This window comes from Peromyscus californicus, unplaced genomic scaffold (assembly GCF_007827085.1).
Source record: "Peromyscus californicus insignis strain IS unplaced genomic scaffold, ASM782708v3 Scaffold_6__1_contigs__length_162567912, whole genome shotgun sequence".
Lineage (NCBI taxonomy): Eukaryota > Metazoa > Chordata > Mammalia > Rodentia > Cricetidae > Peromyscus > Peromyscus californicus.
In genome coordinates this window covers 103,084,591-103,108,869 of record NW_026294584.1, presented here as the reverse complement: position 1 = coordinate 103,108,869, position 24,279 = coordinate 103,084,591, and the positions used below count along the sequence as shown (strand labels likewise).

The window sequence follows — 24,279 nt, the reverse complement described above, 5'->3', positions numbered from 1 at the left end:
AGGAAGCCTGCCCCCGTGCTCACGGCGTGGGGACTCCTCCGAAATCACTTGCGGTGCAAGGCAACCTGCGGGCCGTTCCGTGAGCGCCGCGCATGCCAGGACAGACCCTCCCCTGCGCGGCTCTCTGGGGAGCACTCAGCCAGATAACGACATCCCCGTGACCGTGACCGGGAGGGACCAGGAAGTAGTGGCTGCTAGGACCGGAGGGCCAAAAGTTTTTGTCAGAATTTCCTCACGGCCACGCCTCCTTGCAGTCTCTTTTATGGACCTGGTGGTGGAACTCGACTCCGCCAGGGCCAGCGCGGGGTGGGGGTGGGGGCCTCCCCAGCTGGGGTTTGATAGAAACCGAAAACTTCACAGATACCGGAAGATGGGGGAGAGAACCAAACTTTGGCAATGACCCCAGCAGAGAAACAGCAGGATGTGGTTGCCACAATGTCCTGGCAATGATTTGATAAATAATATTTGTGATGAATGAAATCAGTTTCTTAACCCAGGTGTTTGCCCTCCCTAACAGTAGCATCCTGGACAGGACACAGCTTTGTTCTTGCTCACAGAAGCACTCAGTAACTTTCCCGACTTGCACTCAACAGAAATCCTTTGCCATTTTTTTCATGGTTTCAACTTCACAAGGATCTTCAAGACAGCTCTGAGGAGTACCGGGTGGGGGCTGCCCTGTGTTTTCAGGAAGTGAAGCCCGGGCATGGGAGTCTCTTGACCCTGTTGCTGCTGTGGCTGTGTTTATTTGGGTGGCTGTAGGCCTGCCCTCTGTTGCCCTTGGCTGGGATACTTAGCTCTTTGTTTCTATAAAGTTGGGATAATTTCTGGGTGTTGCCTCTCTCCTATCCCATGGTGTAGAAAAAAGCAAGTCAACAATCATTTTATGACCACTGTGCCTCTAGAGATTTGCCTGTAAGGTTTTAAACAGTCTTTTTGGGTTTCGGTATATTTTGGTTTCCGTGAGGTGGAAAAGGGCCAGGTGCAGGCAGGCAGCTTTTAGTTTTGGACCATCCCTTTGGAGCAGGTGGCCAGGGAAGGGCTGACATGGGTGGAGTGTGTTCATGGTCAAGTTTGTACCTTCTGATAATGCCAGCAGTCAGCATTCAAAGTGCAGTGTGAAAAACTGAGCAGAAGGAGAATGGTTCCCTTTTGGAAGACTGTTGGCCTGAGCCCAGTGTGAGTGGATCCCTGTGCTGACCGGTCAAGGAGGGGGCAGTATTCCTGTTTACCTGTGGAGATAACCGGTCATCTAGTGCAGCCCTGAGTGGACTGTGCACTTGAACTTCGGTTGTGCAATACAGGACCGTGCAGCTTGTTATTGCTTTTCCTTGTGGTCACTCCAGATTTTCCTCTTAGGAGGCAGCCTCGTGGACCTGTGAGTGGCAGAGTGTATGTGTGTTGGTTCTGGCTTCGTAAGTTTGAGGAATCTCAGAGACAGGCCACTGTTCCAGCTCTTCTGAGGTTGGAAGTACCCTGGAGGGAGTTGGGAAGGCTAAGAAGAAGGCTTTGCACCGGGCGGTGGTGGTGCACGCCTTTAATCCCAGCACTTGGGAGGCAGAGCCGGGAGGATCTCTGTGAGTTCGAGGCCAGCCTGGACTACAGAGTGAGTTCCAGGAAAGGCACAAAGCTACACAGAGAAACTCTGTCTCGAAAAACAAAACAAAACAAAAAAAAAAAAAAAAAAAAGAAGGTTTGCTTCCCAACAGGTCAGAGCAAAACCATTTTATTCAGTTCTGTGTTTCAGTTGTCAGAGCAAACCCATTTTTATTCAGTTCTGTGTTTCAGTTGTCAGAGCAAACCCATTTTATTCAGTTCTGTGTTTCAGTTGTCAGAGCAAACCCATTTTTATTCAGTTCTGTGTTTCAGTTTTACCTGTTTGTGTAGAGAGGTCTGCTAAAATGGAAATTTGAAAGTAACAGATCCAATCAAGTTCTTTTTTTTGCTATAGTCGTTTCCCATTACAACCATTGCACTCTCCTCCTTGAAGAGATGGGCCTGTTGTCTCTTCAACCCTGTTCTCTAGCCCTCTTCTTTAGATATGCCAAGGTTGTTTCTGCCTTACCATCTTTGCGTCTCCTCCCTTTTTGTCAGAATGTGTCCTTAGGTCCCTGTGTGACTGATAGTTTATTATCAGGTTCTACCATGAATACTGCTTTCCCGCAGAGTCCTCTCTACCTCCCAGGTCTTTCCCCATGTTGTCTGTGTACTTACAGCACTCACCTAGACATGAACTTACCTGGGTTGTTTGTCTCTTCCTGTTGAAGATAAGCTCCTTAAGGACACAGAGATCCAGCTGGCCAGTGCCAGACACATGGTGTTCAGGGTATGCCTGTTTACTGGTTAATATTTATAGAGGAAGCTGAAGCCAAGGAAAGTGAGGTGTCTCCTGTTAACTCAGGGACAAAACCAGGATCTGAACTCTGCATTTGGTTGGCTTCTGGGTACAATGCTTACTTTCTGATTCCTTCTGCACCTGGAAAGGTGGCCCCAAGGTTCTGAAGCTGATGAACCCGATGAACCAGTGCACTCACTGTGAATAGAGTATGCTCTTGGGCTTTTTTTCCTCTCTCTCTGTTTTGTCAAGACAGAGATTCATGTAGTCCAGGCTGGCCTCAAACTCACTAGGTAGCCGAGGATACCCTTGAACTTGTGATCCTCCTGCCTCGACTTCTCAAGAGCTGGGACCACAGGTGTTTAACACCATAACCAGTTTTTTGTTTGTTTGTTTTTCAAGACAGGGTTTCTCTGTTTAGTCCTTGCTGTCCTGGAACTCACTTTGTAGACCAGGCTGGCCTCAAACTCAGAGATCTGCCTGCCTCTGCCTCCTGAATGCTGGGGTTAAAGGTGAGTGCTGCCACCATGCCCGGCCCATAACTAGTTGTTTTTTTTTTTTTTTTTTTTTTTTTTACTTTGGAATCTTATAAATGTTTTTAATAATAAGAGTTGGCACTGGAATATTTCAGGGTGTTTATCAGCTAATAGGGACATTGAGATAGCCCCACTCAGGGGCAGTGAGGTGACTCAGCAAGTCCAAGTCCAGCTGCCTGAGTTTGATCCTGGAACCTAGGTGCAAGGTGAGAACTGACTTCTGAAAGTTGACCCCTGACCTCCACACACACGGGCCATGGCACATGTGTACCTCTGTATATGTGTGCATGTTTCACACACAAACACACATACACACACACACAAACACACACATGCGTAGACACACAATAAATTAAAAAAAAATAGCCCAATCAGATCACACAAGCTGCTGTGAAAGTTTATATGCCTTTTTAAATGGTCATTTGAGGTGTCCTGGGTTTGTTTGACTGTGGGTCTGAGGACTGGATATAGCATGTGAATCTGAATGCTATTTGTCTTTCTGATTGGAGAGTCTGAATAAGAACAGCAGGCCAAGAGCCTGAAGGCTTAGGTCTTATTTCTGCCCTTCCAGCTAGAGTTCTTTCTTGGAGCCTCAGGCTTCTTAATCTCAGAAATGGGACTAATGACTGACCACTCACCTACTTGTGAAGGTTATTGAAAACCTGTGGACATGCTTGAAAGCAATTCAATTTTCCCTGGCTTTTTAAAAAATTATGTTTAAAATATTTATTTATTATTACTATTAATGTATGTCTGTGCGTGCACTTTTGCAACAGTAGGCCTGTGGAGGTCACAGGATAACTTGCACGAATCCTTTCTCTCTTTCCACTATGTGGGTCCTTCAAATGGAATTCAGGTTGCCAGGCTTGGCAGCAAGCACCTTTATTCACTGAGCCGTCTTGCTGGCCCTTCCTAGCTTTTTTCTCTTCCTTTTCGTTTTGAATAGGTGATCTACTCATATGGTTCAAATTGCACAGTTTTCAAAGACTTAAAGGGTTTGTAGAATGCAGGCGAGTGAAAGGGTTTGTTTGATGGTTGCTTTTGTTGCCCTATTCCTTTCTGGATGACCAGGGATGGCAAGCTTGCTTCTCCTCAGCTCTCCCTGCTCCCTGCTACACTGCCCGCTAGGAGAGCTCAGCTCCAGACATAGTCCATTCCCACCGCTGCTTCCTCCTTTCATGTGGGCAGCACAAAGGCCTGTTATGTAAACTTGGTTTTGCAGATCACTAGGTACACAAGGCCCCAAGCACAGGGAGCCTGGTTAGGATCTCATCCCTTTACTGGCTTGTCAGGCCTCCTGGCCGCTTGGTAGAGACTACCACCACCACCCCTCCTCTCTCTCTTTTATTTTTATTTTTTTCTCTTTTGCTATTTTGAGACAGAGTTTCTCGGTGTAGCCCTGGCTGTCCTGAAACTTGCTCTGTAGACCAGACTGGCCTTGAACTCCCAGAGATCTGCCTGCCTCTGCCTCCCAAGTGCTGAGATTAAAGGTGTGTGCCACCACCGCCCAACTTCTTCATGGAATTTGTGCCTTTGACCAGGACTTCCAGCTCATTGTCCTTGACTCAAGCTGTTCCTGGCCTTATTAATGTACTTTGTTTTCATAGCTGCTCCTGTTACTCCCAGAGCAGGAGTAAGGAGGGCTTAAAAGGGTGTGTCTGTGCTGGTGATGGAGTCCAGGGCCCGTGCGCTCTAGACAAGTGCTCTCCTACTAAGCTACACACTCAACCCCGACTTTTTTGTTTGCCTTCCCAGTTCTTCCTGTCTAGGACCTGGCTTTTCATCCGTGCCTTTTCTATTTGGATAAAATCAATTTGACTTTTTGGTTCTGCTCAGAAATAGCAAAAGGACTGTTAGATAAGAGATGTTCTGGGTCACGGTGATTGTCTGAAGAAATCTGTTCTTGATACCAGTGGTCACCATCCTCATTGTAAACTAAACCTTGCCTCTTGAGGATTCTTACTGTCCTCAGGCAGTGCTCATGTGGGAAGAGGGGGGGGGTGGGGGGGCTAGCCTCAGCCACAAGGCAAGCTAGCCCTCAGCTGAGCACATATTACCTTGGGCATATGATGGCACCTCTTGTAACTTACTGTTCTCCAAGATGCCTGTGCAGCTTTTCCCCTGGTGGGCTGTCAGCAGAATGGGAAGTGATGGTATGTCAGTACCTGAGAGAGGAAGTGGCATGGGGAAGTTTTCTCTTTCCCTTCCCGTTTGTTTTTTGATAAAAAAATTTTTTTTTCCCCCTTCGACAGGGTTTCTCTGTGTAGCTTTGGAGGCTGTCCTGGATCTCGCTCTGTAGACCTGGCTGGCCTAGAACTCACAGAGATCTGCCTGCCTCTGCCTCCCGAGTGCTGGAATTAAAGGCGTGCGCCACCACCGCCCGTCTTTTTTTTTTTTTTTTTTGATGAAAGTCTTATTCTGTAGCCCAGGATGACATTGAACTTGTGATTCTTCTGCCTCCACTTCCCCCGAGCTGGCATTTTGGGTGTCTGCTACCGCATCTGGCTCTCGTGCGGTTTCTTTGGGTACTCGGGGCGTAGATGTGTGTAAAGGTCAGCAGCAGGAGGAGCAATGCTTGCGTGCGTGCGTCTGACCCATTTCACCGCTCTCCTCCTCACCCCTCCTTCCGTCTGATCTTTACAGCCACTCTTGTGGGAGGTGCCTCCTTCCACAGAGGGAGGAAAGGCAGCCTGGGTGCGGCAAGTCTTGAACCAGAGCCTTTCTGCTCCTAGTCGGGAGCTTTTTTGTCTTTGTAGTGTTGTGCCCTCCACCACTGGCAGTAAGTACACCATCAACACGTGAGGGATCGGTGCACGATCTGGTCATGGGGCCAGCGAGGTGGCTCAGAATATAGTGCTTGCTGCCAAGCCTGACAACCCAAGTTCAGTCCCTGGTACCTGTATGGTACAAGGAGATAATCAACTCCTGAAAGTTGGCCTCTGACCTCCACACTTGTGTGACACACATGTGCTCCCTTTCCCCAAGTAAGTATTATTTAAAAGTTAAAAAAATAAGCCGGGTGGTGGCGACGGTGGCGACACACGCCTTTAATCCCAGCACTCGGGAGGCAGAGGCTGGAAGATCTCTGTGAGTCCAAGGCCAGCCTGGTCTACAGAGTGAGTTCCAGGATAGCCAGGACTGTTACACAGAGAAACCCTGTCTTGAAAAAAAAAAAAAAAAGCAAAAATTAAAAAATAAAATCTGCTCATCATAAATCATTTGCATTGTATATTTTAGTTAGCAATATTGTTTCAACATTGTAATACTGGGTGCTTGTTATAAACACATCCTTGTTAATTCAAATGAATTGGTCAGTGTTGAAAATGACCACTGCGAATAAGAGAGAAAACTTGTCTTCTAGACTAATGTTGAATACAAACTGCTTTATTCATATTGCAATAGAAACCAACCAAATCCTGCTAGATAAAGAACTGCTAACCCTCTTTGAGTTCATGAGTAAGGACCTTTGTCATTAATAGCTTCTTAGATACCACTTAATATCTTCTCTTTTGCCGGGCGGTGGTGGCGCACGCCTTTAATCCCAGCACTTGGGAGGCAGAGCCAGGCGGATCTCTGTGAGTTCGAGGCCAGCCTGGGCTACCAAGTGAGTTCCAGGAAAGGCGCAAAGCTACACAGAGAAACCCTGTCTCGAAAAACCAAAAAAAAAAAAAAACAAAAAAAAATATCTTCTCTTTTTTGTTGTCATTGGACGAGACAGGGTCTCATTGTGTCACCCTGGCTGGCCTGTACTTGCTGTACAGCCCAGGGTAGTTTTAAAGTTGGAACAATCTTCCTGTCTTAAGAGCTGGGATTACAAGCTTGCCCACACCTGGCCTCTTCTACCCTTAATTGTCTCACTTTGTCTTGGAGTCCTCCCCTTCCTGAACAGAAAAAGGGAGAGCCAACCCTCAGTGTGATGTTTGAGAGGTGCTTCTTTTTACTTACAACACTGGGGATTGAACCCAAGATCCTGCGCGTGCCAGGCAAGGGCTTTACCTCTGAGCTGTATGGCCAGCCCTTTTTTTTCTGTTAATTTAATTTTATTTTTGTTATGTAGAACTGGCTGACCTAGAATTTACTCTGTAGCTTGGGCCGACCTCAATGTTGTGATCCTCCTGTCTCAACCTTCCAAATGCTAATGTGAGCCACCAAGCATCAGGCTTCATTTTGGACCAAAGAACTGCTAACACAGTGGCAGGCCCTAGTGGCCTGTAACTCCTTTTAATCATCAGATCCACCCCTGAAAACCTGCCAAAAGAGAAAGTACCAGGTTACAAAAAAGATTCTGGATGTAGAGTGTCACAGCTGATTGACCATTTAGAACCACTATTTCAAGGAGCCAACCCTGAAAGGAATAGTACCCATCAAAACATTTAAGTTCTAGGCTGTGATGTCAAAAATTGAGTCACATTGCTATACTTTCCAGTCATATATATATATATATATATATATATATATATATATATATATATATGAATTTTTTTTTTTTTTGGTTTTTCGAGACAGGGTTTCTCTGTGTAGCTTTGCGCCTTTCCTGGGACTCACTTGGTAGCCCAGGCTGGCCTCGAACTCACAGAGATCCGCCTGGCTCTGCCTCCCGAGTGCTGGGATTAAAGGCGTTCGCCACCACCGCCCGGCCATATATTTGTTTTTACTCTAATTATTTATAATTATATCTATCTGTTATATATATGTATGTATGAATATTTTTTTTTTTTTTGAGTCAGGGTCTTATGTGTAGCCCTTGCTGGCCTGGCACTGGCTGTGTAGACAAGCCTGGAACTCACAGAGATCAGCCTGCTTCTGCCTAAAGAATGCTGGGATTAAAGGCTTATGCTCCCATGGCCAGCTTTATTTTTGAGACAGGATTTATGTTGACTAGCCTGGTTTGGTCCAGTGCTCAAGGGATTGTCCTGCTTCAGCCCCTGGGTGGCTGGGATTAAAGGCATGGGTCACTGTAGCTGTCTATAACAGTCCATATTTGTGATGGCATCGCTGTGGTCATGAACGCATGTAAAAACCTCGAGAATGGATCCTTTTCAGGTCTGATTGGACAAGCCTGCCATCTCAGCTATTCATAAGCCTCAGGCAAGAGGGTTGAAAGTTCAAGCCTGCCTGGCAACTTGGTGAGGCCCTGTCTCACAAACCAACCAGTGGGAGTCTGTGAGATGGCTCAGTGGATAGAGACGCTTGCTAACCATGCCTGATGACCCGAGTTTGATCTCTAGGACCCACAGCATGGGAAGAAAGAACTTATTCCCAAAAGTTGTCTTGACTTCTACATGCACATCCCTTTCCTGCACACAAGAATAAATAAAATGTAAAAAAAAAACAACAAGAAACCAAACAATTCGCCAAACTAACAAAACCAGTTCTAGGGTTAAGTATAGCTCATTGCCAGAGTGTGCTTGCCCGTGTTCCATTCCCAGCACTGGAAAAAGTGAAAGATAGCCAGGTGGTCCACTTTAGGTTAGCGGGCACACCTAGGTCCTGAAGACAATTCTGACATGTAATGGGCTGTGGCAGACTTTTACTAAATGTGTCCCATCCCCCCCCCCTTTTTTTTTTCAATTTAAAGACAGAGTTTCTCTATTATGTAACTATGGCTGTCTAGGAACTCTCTGTGTAGAACAGGCTGACCTTGAACTCACAAAGATCCACCTGCCTCTGCCTTCTGAGTGTTGGTATTAAAGGCATGCACCACCATGCCTGGCTCTTTTTACATTTTAAAAGATTTATTTATTTTTGTTTCGCGTGTACAAATATTTACCTGCATGTGTGTGCACCATCTGCATGCCTGGCGTCCGCAGAAGCTAGAAGCAGGTGTTCTGTCCCCTGGAACTGGAGTGACAGACGTTATGAGCAGCATTGTGGGTGCTGGGAACTGAACCTGGGCCTCGGAAAGAACAGCAAGTGCTCTTAACACGGGGCCACCTCTCCAGCCCCTTTTAATTTTTGAAGTGGCTGCTTTTTAAGGGGACTTTTTAAGGCGTCTTGACTTGAGAGATTTTGGGCCTCCAGCCCACAGGCATGGCTTAGCTTCTCATCACTAACAGAACGCCTCGATAAAATCAACATGAAAGGAGTAGGGGCTTGTTCGGGGCCACAGTTTTAGAAGCTTCTTTATGATTTCCTGGGTTGCTTTGGGCTGGTAACAGTGCATCTGGGAGCAGGTAGCTGCGGAAGACGAGAGAGAGAGAGAGAGAGAGAGAGAGAGAGAGAGAGAGAGAGAGAGAGAGAGAGAGAGAGAGAGAGAGAGAGAGAGCTCAATATCCTTTCCAAATCATGTCCCCAATGATCCAGTTTCCTTCTCCAGGTTCTGCTTGCTAAAAGTTTAAGCACCTACCCTTAGTGCCACAGGCTGATCACCAGTTATTTAACACACAGGGGTCCCCTTTGGGGACCTAATATTCAGACCTGAACAGTGTAAGGAGAGTCCCTGGCAGCAGTTTGCTGTCTGTGAGGACGCTGAAGGACTCCTGAAAGAAGTCTTGCCATTTCACACTAAACAACCACTTGATTGCCACTGTTGCGGCCGAGGCATGTAGAAACCGGTGAGCTTTTGGTGCATGGGAACAAACACAGGGCCTAACAAGCTCTTCCACCAGCTCCCAAATTACTTTTTGTTGTTGTTGTTTTTTCAAGACAGAGTTTCTCTGTGTAGCTTTGCGCCTTTCCTGGAACTCGCTTTATAGACCAGGCTGGACTCGAACTCACAGAGCCAAATTACTTTTTTAAAATTTAATTTTGTGGTGCTGTGAATTGAACATGGGGCTCCATGCATGCTAAACAAGCACTCTATCACTGACCTAAATTCCCAGCACAATATTTTTTATTTGTTTATTTTTTTCTGAGATGAAATTTCTGTGTGTAACCCTGGTTGTCCTGGAATTTGCTCTGTAGACCAGGCTGGCCTCAAACTCAAATTGCCTCAAACAATATTTTTTAAAGTTAGAAATACTCTTTGTATCGTTTCAATGGAAAACTGAATTTTTTCCTTCTTACGTATACTAATTTCATGACCAAACCCAATAAATTACAGTTGTCAGAATAAATATCAGTTTGGTAGCTATGACTTGTTAACATCTTCTATGTTTGTATTTAGGTGAAATATGTAGAAAAAAATTTTTAGGAAGTACATGAAAATTCTGTGAAATACGTGGAAGGAACCACACAGGAAACTAATTTTATTATTGAGTGCCAGGGCAAATGCTTCAGTGTAAACTCCTAACTCAGTAGTTCTGACTTTGCTTCTTGTATGTTGAGAGCCATGGCCTTGCTTGGACTAGCTCATTGGTAGAGCCTGGGCTTGGCCTGTTCAAGGCCCAGGGTTCCATTCTGAGCACTGAAGGGAAGGTAATCTTTCCAAGGTTTCGGGCTGACCATTGCTGGAGCGGTGGGCCGGTTGAAATCCGAGGGATGGGAAGAACACAGGGAACCTGGCCGGTGCTCTGTGGATTCCCTGTACTTGTTGAAGAGGCTGGGACTTCAGCTCCCAATAGTTCTCCTGTGACTGGCTCGTGGTTTGGTCATGGTTCCATAAGTACCTGCCTTCTCTCAGTGTCCAGACCCCAAGAGGAAAGGTACAGGAGAAACAGTCTCTGTTCTTCAGGCCCTCGTCTCAGATAACACCCGGCATGCAGCGCTCTTAATGCTGGCACTGTGGAGACTGGAGGTTCTGAGCCAGTGCCATGGACACACCTGGCGCAAACAGGGCAAGACAGGGCAGAGTGTTGATAGTGAAGATGGCTGCTATAAAGCAGGGCCCTGTGGTGGCCGTAGCTGTCATGGGCATGTAGAGATGTATGCTGCATGCTTGGACAAGGCCAGAGGAGGCAGCAGTCCACCTTGTCCAGGGTCCTGGAGACAGGAGGAGACCCTGAAAAATGGATGAGTATTCCTAAGGAGGGGGGATAGAAGGGGCTTCAGCTGTCATGGCCATATATGTACCAGACCATAGAGACACTGTAGGAAGTGTGGGCACAGCTTGAGAGTGGTATGAGATGGGCTGCTCCTAGGCCAGGTCAATTCTGTTGGCATCATGTCCACTGTGTTTTCTTCTAGAAAAAGGAGGTCTGGGAAACTGGGAATGCAGATCAGTGTTAGAACAACTTCCTTAGTATGCACAAGGTCCTAGCTCAGTCTTCCATATTAATAAAATAAAATAAAATCACCTTACCTGGTGATAGAGAGAGCTTGAGTTTAGAGACTTAACTGTGGAAGCCCTGAGGACCATGTAGGATAGAACTTGTGGCCTAGACTCTAAGAATGCTGCTCTTGTCACAAAAGGCTCTCCTGATAGGCAAACCACATGTGGAACTTACAGCCCTCTCTCTTGGGTGCTGTCCTGGTCCCGTGGTGCCCACCTGACCTGGGCCAGGTGCCTGGGAGGGATCCCATGGTCCAGGCTCACCCCTTAGTGCTGCAGCCCCTCGGCTAGTGGTAGGTGGGTGGTCTGAGCTTCTACAAAGGGAAGAAAGGGTATTGGGAGCAGTCAGCCCATTGTAAGCAACTGAGACAGGACTTGTTTGCCTAAGGCAAACCCATCAAGGACACGTCCAGGCAAGGGTTTGATTCTTGTGGGAGATGTAACTCACTGAGGAGATTTACTGAAAAAGCTTTCCATAAGCTGTGGGAGCCTTGCACACCGTGAGGGGGGTGGGAAGGGCTAGGGCGGCAGGCTTGGAATACCACTGCCACAGCATCTCTCCTGTGACACACTGTAGATGCAAAGAGTAATCTTGCAGCTGGGTGTGTAGTTCAGTTGGTAGGGTGCTTGCTCAGCATGCATGAAGCCATGGGTTCTATTCCCTGTTCTGCATATAACTAGGATGGTGTCAAATGCCTGTAATCCCAAGACTCAGAAGATGGAGACAGGAGGATCAGAAAGAAGTTCAAGGTCCTTTTTTGGCTACGAAGAGGGTTCAAGGCCAGCCTGAATATATGAGATCTTGTCTCTGAAAGATTGATCATGGAGTGACAGATAAGAAATGCATAATTGTGTGTTAACACCAGTTTCAAGGGGATCTGAGACCTTCATGCATACACACATTCAGTAAAAACATGAATGCACATGAAATAAAAATTATTTAGCCAGTTGGTGGCGGCAGCGGCGGCGGCGGTGCCGCCTTTAATCCCAGCACTCGGGAGGCAGAGGCAGGCGGATCTTTGTGAGTTCGAGGCCAGCCTGGGCTACAGAGCGAGTTCCAGGACAGGCTCCAAAGCTACACAGAGAAACCCTGTCTCGAAAAACCAAAAAAAAAAAAAAAAAAAAAAAAAAAAAAAAAAAAAAAAAAAAAAAGAAAGAAAAAAAGAAATACTGATAGCTCTGAGTACCGTGCTGAGTTCTGCCTGTCTGGATTCAAGGTATCATGGACCTGTTTTCTTAGTGTGGCTGTGAGATGGGCTGACGCTGTCCAGAGTATGATGAGGAAAACCGCAAAAAGCTGACATGGCTATTCTGTCACGTGGGCAGATGCTACTTTGCATTGCCACAGAATTCCCATTCAGGAGCCACATTGCAGCAGGGATTAAAGTACGTTCTGATGCTGTACCTTGACTACCGTGTTGAGGGAGTGGAGGAATTCTGGATACAGAGGCGGTCAGCATCACCCTCTGATATGACTCCTTTCAACCCCCCTTTGTGTGCCTCCAGTTGACGTCCCCAGGTCAAGGTGTTTTCACTTTTCTAGTCCTCACTTTTTCTCGATCAGATCAAGACCTGCCTCTGGGCACTGGGTTAGAGTCCAGCACTGTTAAATACAGTTAACGCACTATCAATGGTGATAATAGGCCTTTGTTATAAGCACCCTTTTGTAAAGTTTATTTTTCCTTTAAATAAGTTAAGATTTGAGGACTAACCTGATTTGACCGCCATTAGCGCTTCCCTGGTACCCTGGCTACCTTGAACACAGGATTATTAGCTACGAAGCTGGCTCTGATTGGCCTCACGGCTCCCATGCTGATTTGAACACTGACAGATTCCTCGAGGAAGCCAAGCGGCAGCCACAGCTGCTGGCTTCCCAAGCAGACCTCCAACTCCAAGGCATGAGCCCATCTTGACTGCTGCAGACAGCGTGCACTGGACGTTTGCCATCCCCGTCTTGATGAACTCTGGCAGCCGTTTTCACCCAGGACAGAAGGGGACACTCCCCTGGCTTAGCGGGAGACCTGCGATTGAGGGTTATTTGAAGGACCGCACCATGATGGTGCCGAGACCCCTGGAACAACACCTTTCTGCCTGTTTAAGAAGGCCGTCAGTTCACTTTCACACTCGGCTACAGGACACTCTCAGTGCTGAGCCCTGGGCTTGTGACATTCGGTCTGAAGGGTCTTTTCTTGCCTACTTTTGATCATTGCTATTAGTAGAGTGGGCTGAGCTGTGGTAGCAGTGACAGCAGCAGCAGCAGTGGCGATAAGAGGGTGGCTGAAGAGTCCCTGAGAATGACCAGGATAGAAACATGGGAATAGAGATGCAAATGAGGGGCCAGAGAGCCAAAGGTGAAGAAGGGTAGGAGGCCTTGAAGAGCCAGAGATGGGAAACTCATAGCTCCAGTTGCTTGAAGAATTCTGAGGAGCTGCCAGGTTTATTGATTGATTGATTGATTTATAAGATTGTATTTATTTATTACATATACAGTGTTCTGCCTACATGTATGCTTGCAGGCCAGAAGAGGGCACTGGATTTCATTACAGATGGTTGTGAGCCACCATGGGGTTGCTGGGAATTGAACTCAGGACCTCTGGAAGAGCAGCCAGTGCTCTTACCTCTGAGCCATCTCTCCAGCCCTGAGCTGCCAAGTCTTAAGGTCCAGGGGTCCTCGACACATCGACACATTTGGCCTGACAGCTGAGACATCACCCGCTGTAGGAGCTAAGGCTCCCGATACTGAGGTTCATTCCAGAGGGTAATGCAAGCTGGGGGAGACTGAGGGTTACAGTAGCTGCCATGTGGCCACTGGTGATTTAAACCCAGAGCAGTGAGCCTCCAACCTCAGGACCTGGAGACATGAGCCTTTGACTACTAAAGCCCCGAGCAGTAGGCCACTAGCTTTAGATGTAAGGCTGCCATTCCAGCCTAGGGGGATGGGAAGGGGGTCGGGGGAGACCCCAGCCGTGGAAAACTTTCATCACCTGCTCACAGCTCTTAGCCAGAGAGCAGAAGGACGGCAGACAGCAGAGTGAACCTGCCCACCTGGTGCTCTTCCGTGGAGTGACCGCTGCCTATCACCAGTTAGTATACCCGATGGCAGCTTCCGCAGCATGGCAGAACCTGCAGCTGAGCTCTTCCCTAGAGGATGGCACCGCAAAGGAGGCTGGTTGGAGGAGGAGCCCTCAAGCCCTACCTCCTGGTTTGACTCATGTCCCAAGACATCATAAAAAATAGCTCAGGAACTTGTATTTGGGTCAGTCTGACCATCTCAGTTTTTACCCTGAGAACTTACTTTTCCAAGGTTTTCTTCTAAGGCAAAGAAGCCTGGAACTTTCCACTGTCTGCTTACTCAGGACAGACTCCTTTTCCATTGGGAGGGACAGGACAGGACAGGACACAGGTCTTGGAACTGAACTTCCTAACAAACAAGGTTGATTTATTGCAGCCTGTGACTTACTCCATGGGACTGTAAAGTATGAATCCCTGGAAAGCAGCTTGCAGCAGCCTGTTTCTGAGTGTGTGTGTGGTGTGTGTGTGTGTGTGTGTGTGTGTATGTATGTTGCTGTATGTCATGCTCCCTGCGTAGCTCCTGCAGTCATCGTGATGTAGGATGCCCGAGTGAAATACAGTGCTCTCCTCTATGGTATGAGTTGTTAGAGAGGCAGGAACACGAAGGGAACAAGAGTTACTTCTACCTGGGACTGGAGAACGGGTATCAGGAAGAGCTACCTAAAGTGATAAAGGGTGGGTAGGAGAGTCTAACTGCTCAAAGGTAGTGCTGCCTGTCCTGAGAAAGGGCCTGGTGATGCACACAGTACTGCTTCATCACGGGCTCGTGCAGGCTTGTGGGCCAGCACAGGCTGGAGTCATTAAGTGTGGAGCTTAAAAGGGAGTAGGAGCCCCACCCCCACGGAGGATGGTGATTCTCAGTCTTCCTGTTACAGAGTCAAAGAAGGGACTGAACTCCCCTGCCTGACCCTGCTTAGTCTCAGAGGAGGGGCAATGTGTTTTCTGCATGTGTGCTCTGGGAGCCCATATTTTGTCCTCACTGGGACTCAGAAGTGCTCTAAGCCCCACAGTTGTTCATGGACACGACTCTAGATATCAGGAACCTGGAGAATTTCTCCTAAACATCAAATGCAAGCTGAGAAGGCTTGGCTGGGAAGGATTGAGAAGCAGCTTGTGCCAGGAGAGAGTGCAGAGCCAAGCCCTACTGGGCTGTCTGTCCGTGAGTGCAGTGGTAGGGACCGGTGTCGGTGTGGTGGGGACTGGTGTCAGTGTGGTGGGGACCGGTGTGGTAGGGACCGGTGTCGGTGTGGTGGGGACTGGTGTCAGTGTGGTGGGGACCGGTGTCGGTGTGGTAGGGACCTGTGTCGGTGTGGTGAGGACGAGTGTCAGTGTGGTAAGGACCGGGGTCGGTGTGGTAGGGACTGGTGTCGGTGTGGTAAGGACCTGTGTCAGTGTGGTGAGGACGAGTGTCAGTGTGGTGAGGACCGGTGTCAGTGTGGTGAGGACGAGTGTCAGTGTGGTGAGGACCGGTGTCAGTGTGGTAAGGACCGGTGTCAGTGTGGTGGGGACTGGTGTCAGTGTGGTAAGGACCAGTGTCAGTGTGGTGAGGACCGGTGTCAGTGTGGTGGGGACCGGTATCAGTGTGGTGGGGGCCGGTGTCGGTGTGGTAGGTATTGGCAGTTATGGCTGAAGTAAATAAATAAATAAATAAACTGGGGTGAGGGAGTAGATGGGGCTACTCTGGAGGTGATGACCAGTGTTCATTAGAATGAAAAAGGAAGTGATCATCCAGGACAGAAGCCTTGCTAGTGCGATGTTCTGGTAGCTCAGGAAGCCTAGATCGGTCGGTCGATCTGTCGGTCTTTCTATCTATCTATCTTTCTTTCTTTCTATCTATCTATCTATCTATCTATCTAGTACTTTTACTATTTATTTATTTATTTTACATAAAACAGGGACCTTTATTTCTTTTTTTTTTTTTTTTTTCGTTTTTCGAGACAGGGTTTCTCTGTGTAGCTTTGCGCCTTTCCTGGAACTCACTTGGTAGTCCAGGCTGGCCTCGAACTCACAGAGATCCGCCTGGCTCTGCCTCCCGAGTGCTGGGATTAAAGGCGTGCGCCACCACCGCCCGGCTGGGACCTTTATTTCTAAACACAGAGAAAAACAGCTTTGGGAATAACTCTAGGAATTCCCAAACTTTTTTACTTTTTTTTTTAAACATAAAAACAGGTTTTAGTTAAAAAGTCCAGGGTTATTTGAAACTGGAAAATATTTTCTCTGTAGAAAGTAGTAAAAATAACATTTCCTAATAAGCCCTTTTAAGCCAAATGATAGCTGAATTATACATATAAATATTGATTAGATTCTGGGATACGGAAGAAACCTATCTTCATCTGTTCAGAGAGCTATGTTTTACTTAAGTTGTGTAAGTGAGATTCCTATTCATCTTCCCCTTTACTGTTTGATTTATGGCAGACATTTTTCTATAGGCTAATCCATAATCTAAAAAGATGTTAGCCTCCCTTCCTGAAAGTTCAGCCAGCGTTTTCTTTCATCAGCTTGATACAGTACAAATTCTTATCCTAATAGTGAAATGTTTCAGTAAAGCTTGCCCAGTGATTGGGCAAAATTGAAACTTATTATAAGCCACATTCATCCTAGGGTCCCCCCTGCTGGGTAGCCTCCCTGGATCTGTGGGTTGCAGTCTGGTTGTCCTTTGCTTTATATCTAATATCCACTTATGAGTGGGTACATACCATGTTTGTCCTTCTGTGTGTGGGTTACCTCACTCAGGATGATATTTTCTAGTTCCATCCATTTTCCTGCAGATTTCATGATGTCATTGTTGGAAGCCAAGATTTAATTAATTGCTTCTTTGTTTGTTTGTTTTTTCTTTTTTTGTCAGTTTGGCTATGATCTACTACAATTTATTCTGTTTCTTCTGTTTGGAATTTGTTGATTTTCTTGCATTTTAAAATCAGTATCTTTTATCAAATATAGAAATTTCTTGGCCATTTGTTCTTTGATCATCCCTGGCAAGGATAATCACATGTACATACCACCTCTCCACTGCCCATGCCCAGCGGGGGTACCTACCCTAGGGCACTGCCATTTGTTAAATGATGGAGAAAGACCCTAGGCCCCATACTTTGGCCAAGGTAGATAAGCAGGTACCCACTGCCCTAGTCCGGCTTCCTCACCACCAACTGTGGAATCGTTAGGAGACTCAATACTGTACAGCCTGGACCCACTGAGCGTGCAGCAGAAAAGACCCAATGTGTAGCCAGCCTGACCTTATTGCACCTTGGGGTCAGTTCCTCATCTGCAGACTCTAGTGGTCCGCAACCATTAAACCTAGTTAGGGGAGAGCCAGTCTGCTGTGGGATGGTCTGTAAGTCAAGTGTGTTGCTGATTGGTCAATAAATAAATCACCTTTCTGCTTCCTGCCATCACTTCCTGGGATTAAAGGCGTGAGTCACCGTGCCTGGCTGTTTCCAATGTGGCCTTGAACTCACAGAGATCCAGATGGATTTCTGCCTCTGGAATGCTAGGATTAAAGGCGTGTGTGCCACCATTTTCTGGCCTCTAGTGGCTGTTCTGTTCTCTGACCCCAGATAAGTTTATTAGGGTGTACAATATTTTGGGGAACACAATATCACCACACTGCTATTATTTCCCATCTGCTCTTTTAGTGACAAGGTCTCTCCCTGAACCCGGGGCTTGAGTTTTCCTAGCTAGACTAAAGGCCAGCAAGCTTCAGCACTCTTGTCTCTGCCCCACTTAGCATGAGGTTACAGGTGTGTACAGGATGCCTGGTTTGTTAAGTGAGTGCTGGATCCAAACTCTGGTCCTCTGGATTGTTCATCCATCACTCTGAACCTCTGAGCCATCTCTCCAGCCCTGAGTTACTCTCTAAGGCTTGCCGAGGACTGTTGCTGTGACCCACCATTGGCCAGTGGGCTCACTGTTCTGGGCATGGGGCTCTGGGGCTGCCCTTCTTGTCCTTTTGACGTGTGTCACTGGGTTGACCCCTTTCTTCAGCTGCAGATTTGGGACACGGCTGGCCAGGAGAGGTTCCGAACCATCACCCAGAGCTACTACCGCAGTGCCAATGGGGCCATCCTTGCATATGACATCACCAAGAGGAGCACCTTCTTGTCAGTGCCTCACTGGATCGAGGACGTGAGGAAGTACGCGGGCTCCAACATTGTGCAGCTGCTGATTGGTGAGCTAGAGATGGTGACTGGCGGGGCCTGGGAACGAGTCTTATCTCTCTGTCTTTGCCTTTTTCTTTTCCAGTACAGGGCAAGCCTGCCGGGGAGGGGCTGAGCTTGACCAGGAAAGGAACCAAAAGTTAAACCAGAGGTTGCAGTCAGTTTAAAAGTTGGACTGAAAATTGAGATTAGAAGGCAAGAGGGTGCTGGAGTTTGCTCTGCAGTGCCCGTGTGCCCCTCCAGCTCTAAGGCATGGCGTTTCTGCACACAGCACTGCTTCTGCTCAGTGTGGCTGGTCCGCTGCTCAGTGGCTGAGCATGTAGCTAGTATGCACCAGACTGTGGGTTTCATCCCCAGCACTGCAGAGGCAAAAAGATAATAAAAAGAAAACAAGACGAGAGGCCACAGAGTAGGAATTTTTCTTTTGTATTTTAAAATTACATTTACTTAGCGTGTCTGTGAGCACATGCTCACATGTATGCACTGCAGTGCATGTGTGGAGATCAGATGACGAACTGCTAGAGTCAGTTCTCTCCTTTCACTAAGTGGGTCCTGGGAACTGAACTCAGATCATTGGACTTGGCAACAAGTATCTTCACCTGCTGAGCCACCTTGCTGGCCTAGAATAAGAGTTTACATTTTAAAAAATCTGTCTGTCTGTCTCTCTGCCTGTCTGTCTGGTGTATGTATATGGGTATACACATGCCACAGCGCATGTGTAGGCCAAAGGACTACTTACAGAGTCTATTTTCTCCTTCCACCATGTAGGTACTGGGGATTGAACTCAGGTTACCTAGTTTAACAGCAAGCATCTCCACCCACTGAACCATCTTGCCAGCTGAGCATAAGAGCTTTAAAATAAGAAAGGAAGCCTGACTTGGTGGCTACACTTGTCCCAGCTCTCAAGAGGCTGAGGGGTAGGACGATTGCTTTAGTCAACAAGTGAAAGTCTAGCCTTGGCAACCTAGGGAGAACTCTTTTATTTTTATTTTTATTTTTTTGCTTTTTGAGATAAGGTTTCTCTGTATAACCCTGGATGTCCTGGAACTCACTCTGTAGACCAGTCTGGTCTTGAACTCAGTGATCGACTGCCCCTTGTGGTACTGCTGCCTGGCTGAGAACTGTTTTTAAAAATGGTTAAAATATGCTGGGTGTGGCAGTGCTTGCCTTTATTCCCAGAATTCAGGAGGCAGAAGCAAGCAGATCTCTGTGAGTTCAAGACCAGGCTGGTCTACATACCAAATTCTAGTCTAGCCACAGCTACAAGTAAGACCCTATTTCCAAAAAACAAACAAACAAATAAACAAAAGGATTAAAGTAGGGGTTGGAGAGATGACTCTGGTTTTGAGCATTTCCCAATGACCTGAGTTTTCCCAGCACCTACATTTTGGCTCACAACCAATTGTAATTCCAGGGAATATGATATCTTCTGGTCTTTGTGGCTGCTAGTTATACATGTGGTTCACAGATATACACACAGGCACAACACCATACACATAACATTATTTTAAAAAAGGTTAGAATAAAAAGGACTATTTTAAGCCAGGAGGTGGTGGCACACACCTTTAATCCCAGCACTCAGGAGGCAGAGGCAGGTGGATCTCTGTGAGTTCAAGGCCAGCCTGGACTACAGTGTGAGTTCTAGGACAGCCAGGGTTACACAGATAAACCCTGACTCGAAAAACAAAAAAATCCACCACCACCAACAAAGGACTATTTTAATATGGGCCAGTCACCACACCCAGCAATGTTTACCTGGAGCTGGTGGAGGGGACATGCTCTGGGACTCTTAATGTGGCTCTGCTGGGTAGATCTGTGCTGGTCTGGCACCTGTGGGTCTTACCATGCTCTATCTGGCCTTTCTCAACAGGGAACAAGTCAGACCTTGCTGATTTCCGGGAGGTCCCTCTGACTGAGGCACAGAGCTTGGCCGAGCACTATGACATCCTCTGCGCCATCGAGACCTCTGCCAAGGACTCTAGCAATGTGGAGGAGGCCTTCACCAGAGTGGCCACTGAACTCATCATGAGGCATGGAGGCCCCATGTTCAGTGAGAAGAGTACTGACCACATCCAGCTGGACAGCAAGGACATTTCGGAGAGCTGGGGCTGTGGGTGCTGATTGGGGGGGCAGGGCAGGCAGGCCAAGACCTCCCCCGCTCCTTTGTCTCTAGCCTGTCAAGCCCCACCTCCAGGGCACTGCTACTCTAGAGGGATTCTGCAACCCTGGCCTGGATGCTGGGTAGAAAGGGAGAAGTAGGGTGTCCTTGGCAGAAGGCCATTGGCCGGTTGTGGACCATCCTGTCAGCCAGCATCTGCTCCCTCCATGTTCTTCACATTCCAGGACTAGCCTGAGCCTTCCGGCACAGACTACGGTGGGAAACGGGCCGGCTGTGCTGCCCAGCCCCATGTGCTGGTCTTAAATTCTCCTGCCTTGACTGCTGCTCTCCAGGGATGTGGCTGGTACCCCAGGTTCCTCCGGGTCGTTCTCTGGCTTCTAACCAGAGGGTAAAAGCACATCAATTAGGCCAACAGACTGGTGCCGAGCCTTGTCCCTGGGAAGCCTGAGCTCCTCAGGTGGAGGCAGCGTCCTCATTCACTGCCAGCTTGGAGCTCTTAGATGGCTCCCTGGGCCTGGCTCGCTGCCTTACCAAGATCTCTCGAGTTTTTCTGCTTTTCCATGTAGCATCTCATTTTCACTGACACAAGTGCAGGGTCATGGCCAGGGGCCATCTGGGGACTGTCTGCTGGCTTGAGGCCCAACATTTTGCCAGTCAGGTTACCGAAGCAGCTAATCTTTCAGTGTGGTTGAGGGTTGAGATAGGAAAAAGAAGCAGCTTGCAGGTGGGCAGCTCACTGGCCGAGCACATGCTTAGCACACACCAGGCCCTGGGTTCAGTCCTCAGCACCAAAAATGACGACAACCAAACAGTGGCTTTGGTAGGATCCCAGAGGTGGAGGTTGAGGGCCCTGTGGATGCCAGCCTTGCCTCAGGTGGAGAAACCTTCCCTGCTGTAGTTCAGAGCTCCTAGCTCCCCATAGGCCTGGCCTGGCCTGGCTTTCAGTTTCAAAGCAAAAAAGACAAGTGCTGGTGACCTGAGACCTGGCCATCTTACACCTCACAGGTCCCTTGCCTGCCTTAACGGGTGCTTTCTGCTGGGGTCAGAAGGAAAAGTGGGGTTCTTAGGAGGCAGGGCTGTCCTTTGGTGGGGCTCAGGGATCAAAAGCAACCAGGTGTAGGAATGGAGCCAGGGGATGTTTCTAAGGTAGTCCTTGGCCTTTGAGTCTGCCCAGTTCTATGCCCTTCCACCACCTCAGTATAGACTACAGGCCCACACAATAAACTGCTTTTAGACCCATACGGAAGACCACATCAGCAGTGCGGCCTCGGCCATTGGGTCAGGCTCAGCCTAATCTAAGCATGGGTCAGGTGTTTCCTGCATCTCCCTTCTCGATGGCATCCTACCCTTGCCTCCCATTTCAAGCATTCTGGTCTGTCAGCCCTATTCCTAGGCATATCTGGCCACAGGGCCAGAGAGAAGCAGGGCTTTGCAACAACTTCATAGCAGCCTAGGGAGACAGCTGTGATGTAAACAGGGCTGGACCCACTGGCCCCCTTTCAGGTAGGAGGCAGCCTGTGAATTAGCTGAGCCTGGCCACGGTGGGGTAGAAGGTGGCCTAAGTGAACCAGAGCCTGAAGCTCTGAGTGCTTCTCTGGTGGGGATCATTGTAGCTGTCCTGGGTAGGAGTTGCAAGGAGCTGCAGAATTAGGAAGGTTGGGAACCACTGCTGTAAGGCCTAATATGGAATGGGTAGAACTGAACAATCCCTGCTTAGCCCAGGGAGCCTTCTTCACTGGTGGCCTTGTGGCTCACCCAGCAACCAGGAAGATTATTTCTTTTCCATTCACAGTCATATCGCCTCACTTCCCTTTCTCAGTCCCGAGGTGCTGAGGCCCTGAGGTGTGGCTGAGGCCCTGCCCTGTGCCCTTGAGCAGGAGCAGCCCTGCTCTAAGAGGTTAGCCCAGACACCAAAGTCTCCTTGAGCCCCACACTAACCCCCTGCCCTGGTAACCACCCTGCCCTCGCACTCACTGGGTTCCAGTTCCACTGCCAGGTGCAGGTCTGGAAGGCCAGGCCCAGGGCCCTCACAGCCTGGCCACCTCTCTACTCACTGTCATGTCTGGGGCCAATGTGACCCTCCTCTCCCAAATCTCTCTGCCAACCTGCCTTCTTATCGACAGCACAGAATCCCACAAGTGACCCAGAGGACATCTCTGAGGGGAGATGGCCCCACCTCAGTCACAGGCCTTGTCTTCAGTATCCTGGCAAGAACGAGTTCTTCCCTTGACCCCTGATTCTTTGGCCCGGGAGGTGCCTGAGTCCTGGCTGAGCCCTGAGCTGGTTCCTACAGAGAAGCTGCTGCCATCCCTTCAGACAGCAGTGCTAAGGCTCTGCCCCTCTGCTGAGGGCACCTGTCCCACTGTAGTGCCCAGAGACCTCAGGACCTCTGGGCCTTTGTCAGAAGGAGCCTGGGCTTGAGGACTAGAAAACAGGCAAGTGTGTGTCAGGAACAAAACCAGCTGCTTTCCTTCCCTTGGGCAGGCTTGGCCAGCTGCCAGCAGCCCAGGGCCTCTGGGGCAACAGGAGTTTAATCTCTTCCCTTGTTTAAAAGTTACTTAACAGCAGGAACAGGTGGAGGTTGGATGCTGGGGAGGGCCAGGAAGTACCCACAGAAAGGCTGGGCAGGGCCAGGGTGGCTGCAGCAGGAGGAGAGTGAAGGACTAAGGTCTGGCCCACTAAAGGTACCAAGAAGGGGCTCCATGTCTTTTTGGGTGGTAGTCTGTCTTCAAGGACACAGGCCCCAACTGGGGGCAATCTACAGGGAGCCCCTGGTTCACATTGAATTGGTTCCCCTGTCCTAGGATGCTGCCAGTGGTGGGCCTTAGCCAAACTCACCCCCGCAGGGCCTGGACAGGCAGGATTGCCAGCCCAAGGATGCCATGTGCATTGGGGAAATTTTCACATTACCTATTTATGAATATGTAAGTCTTTCTATCAAATCTATTTTTGAAACATGAAAAGTTGCCTTTCTGGATATGTCATAGAGCCAGTGTACAATTCAACCATTAAACATTTCTGTACTGAGTCTGTGCTCAACCTTGGTCCTGTCACCCCTGAGCCCAGAGCCTGTCTGGGCAGCTGTATGGAGTCCCTAGGCTGGACTCCAGGATGGGTGGGTAGGTGGGTGCACCTCCTCACTGTTCTGTCTGATCTAGAGAAAGGGATGGATGGGTAGGTGGGTGCACCACCTCCTCACTGTCCTTGCCTGGTCTGGAGAAAAGAGCCTGACCAAGACCTTTTCTCTGGTCCTGGGTCCTCTGAGCTAGAAGCAGTCAGAGATTGGACCCCATCTCTGCCAGGGGACTTTTGATTGTGTTGAGGAGGGCTCTTGGATGATGATGGCCCAGTCCATGAGGGGGGAATCATGCCTTGCTTTTTACTGAGCATTAAGGGCCTCAGAGTTAGCATTCTTCTTTGTTCGTATTTTGAGACAGAGTCCCTGTATAGTCCAGGCTGGCCTCAAACTCAGATTCGCCGGCTCTGCCTCCCAAGTGCTGGGATAAAGGCGTGCGCCACTGCCTCCTGGCTTAGAGTTAATGTTCTTGTGGGAGTCTGTCCAGATGACAGGAAGAGGCAGAGCTGTGATCATAAGGGCCCAGATTGCTTGCTGCTCTGTTCCCAGTCAAGAATAGTTCCATAATGTGGCAGGTGCCCAGGTGATTAGTGTCAGAATCGGGTGCCGGACCCACTGGCCCATGAGCTGGTAGCTCACCGAGATGATATGAGTCCATTTCTAGTCACTCATGGGGATTCTCTGCTGATGAAGCTTTTGAACACCTAGCTGTTAGCCTGTCTTTTGAGGACAAAGAGGCTGAGAGGATTCACTTGTCCTTCCAAGCCCAGCTTTGGGACAGTCTACCTGAATCGTGTGGCTTTGGGAAAGTCGTTCCTTTTCTCAAGGCTCCAGTTTCCAC

The 24,279-nt window shown here is 48.5% G+C and overlaps 1 protein-coding gene across 1 annotated transcript in view; it reads left to right on the top strand.

Moving 5' to 3' along the window:
• Rab43 (RAB43, member RAS oncogene family) overlaps positions 1-23,389 on the top strand; it is a 24,029-nt gene extending 640 nt beyond the window's left edge. Inside the window, exons 2-3 of the mRNA XM_052719632.1 lie at positions 18,071-18,254; positions 20,114-23,389. Coding sequence (XP_052575592.1) covers positions 18,071-18,254; positions 20,114-20,364 — 435 coding nt within the window. The 3' untranslated portion in view covers positions 20,365-23,389. The remainder of the gene's footprint in view (positions 1-18,070; positions 18,255-20,113) is intronic.
• The last annotated feature ends 890 nt before the right edge of the window (positions 23,390-24,279 follow it).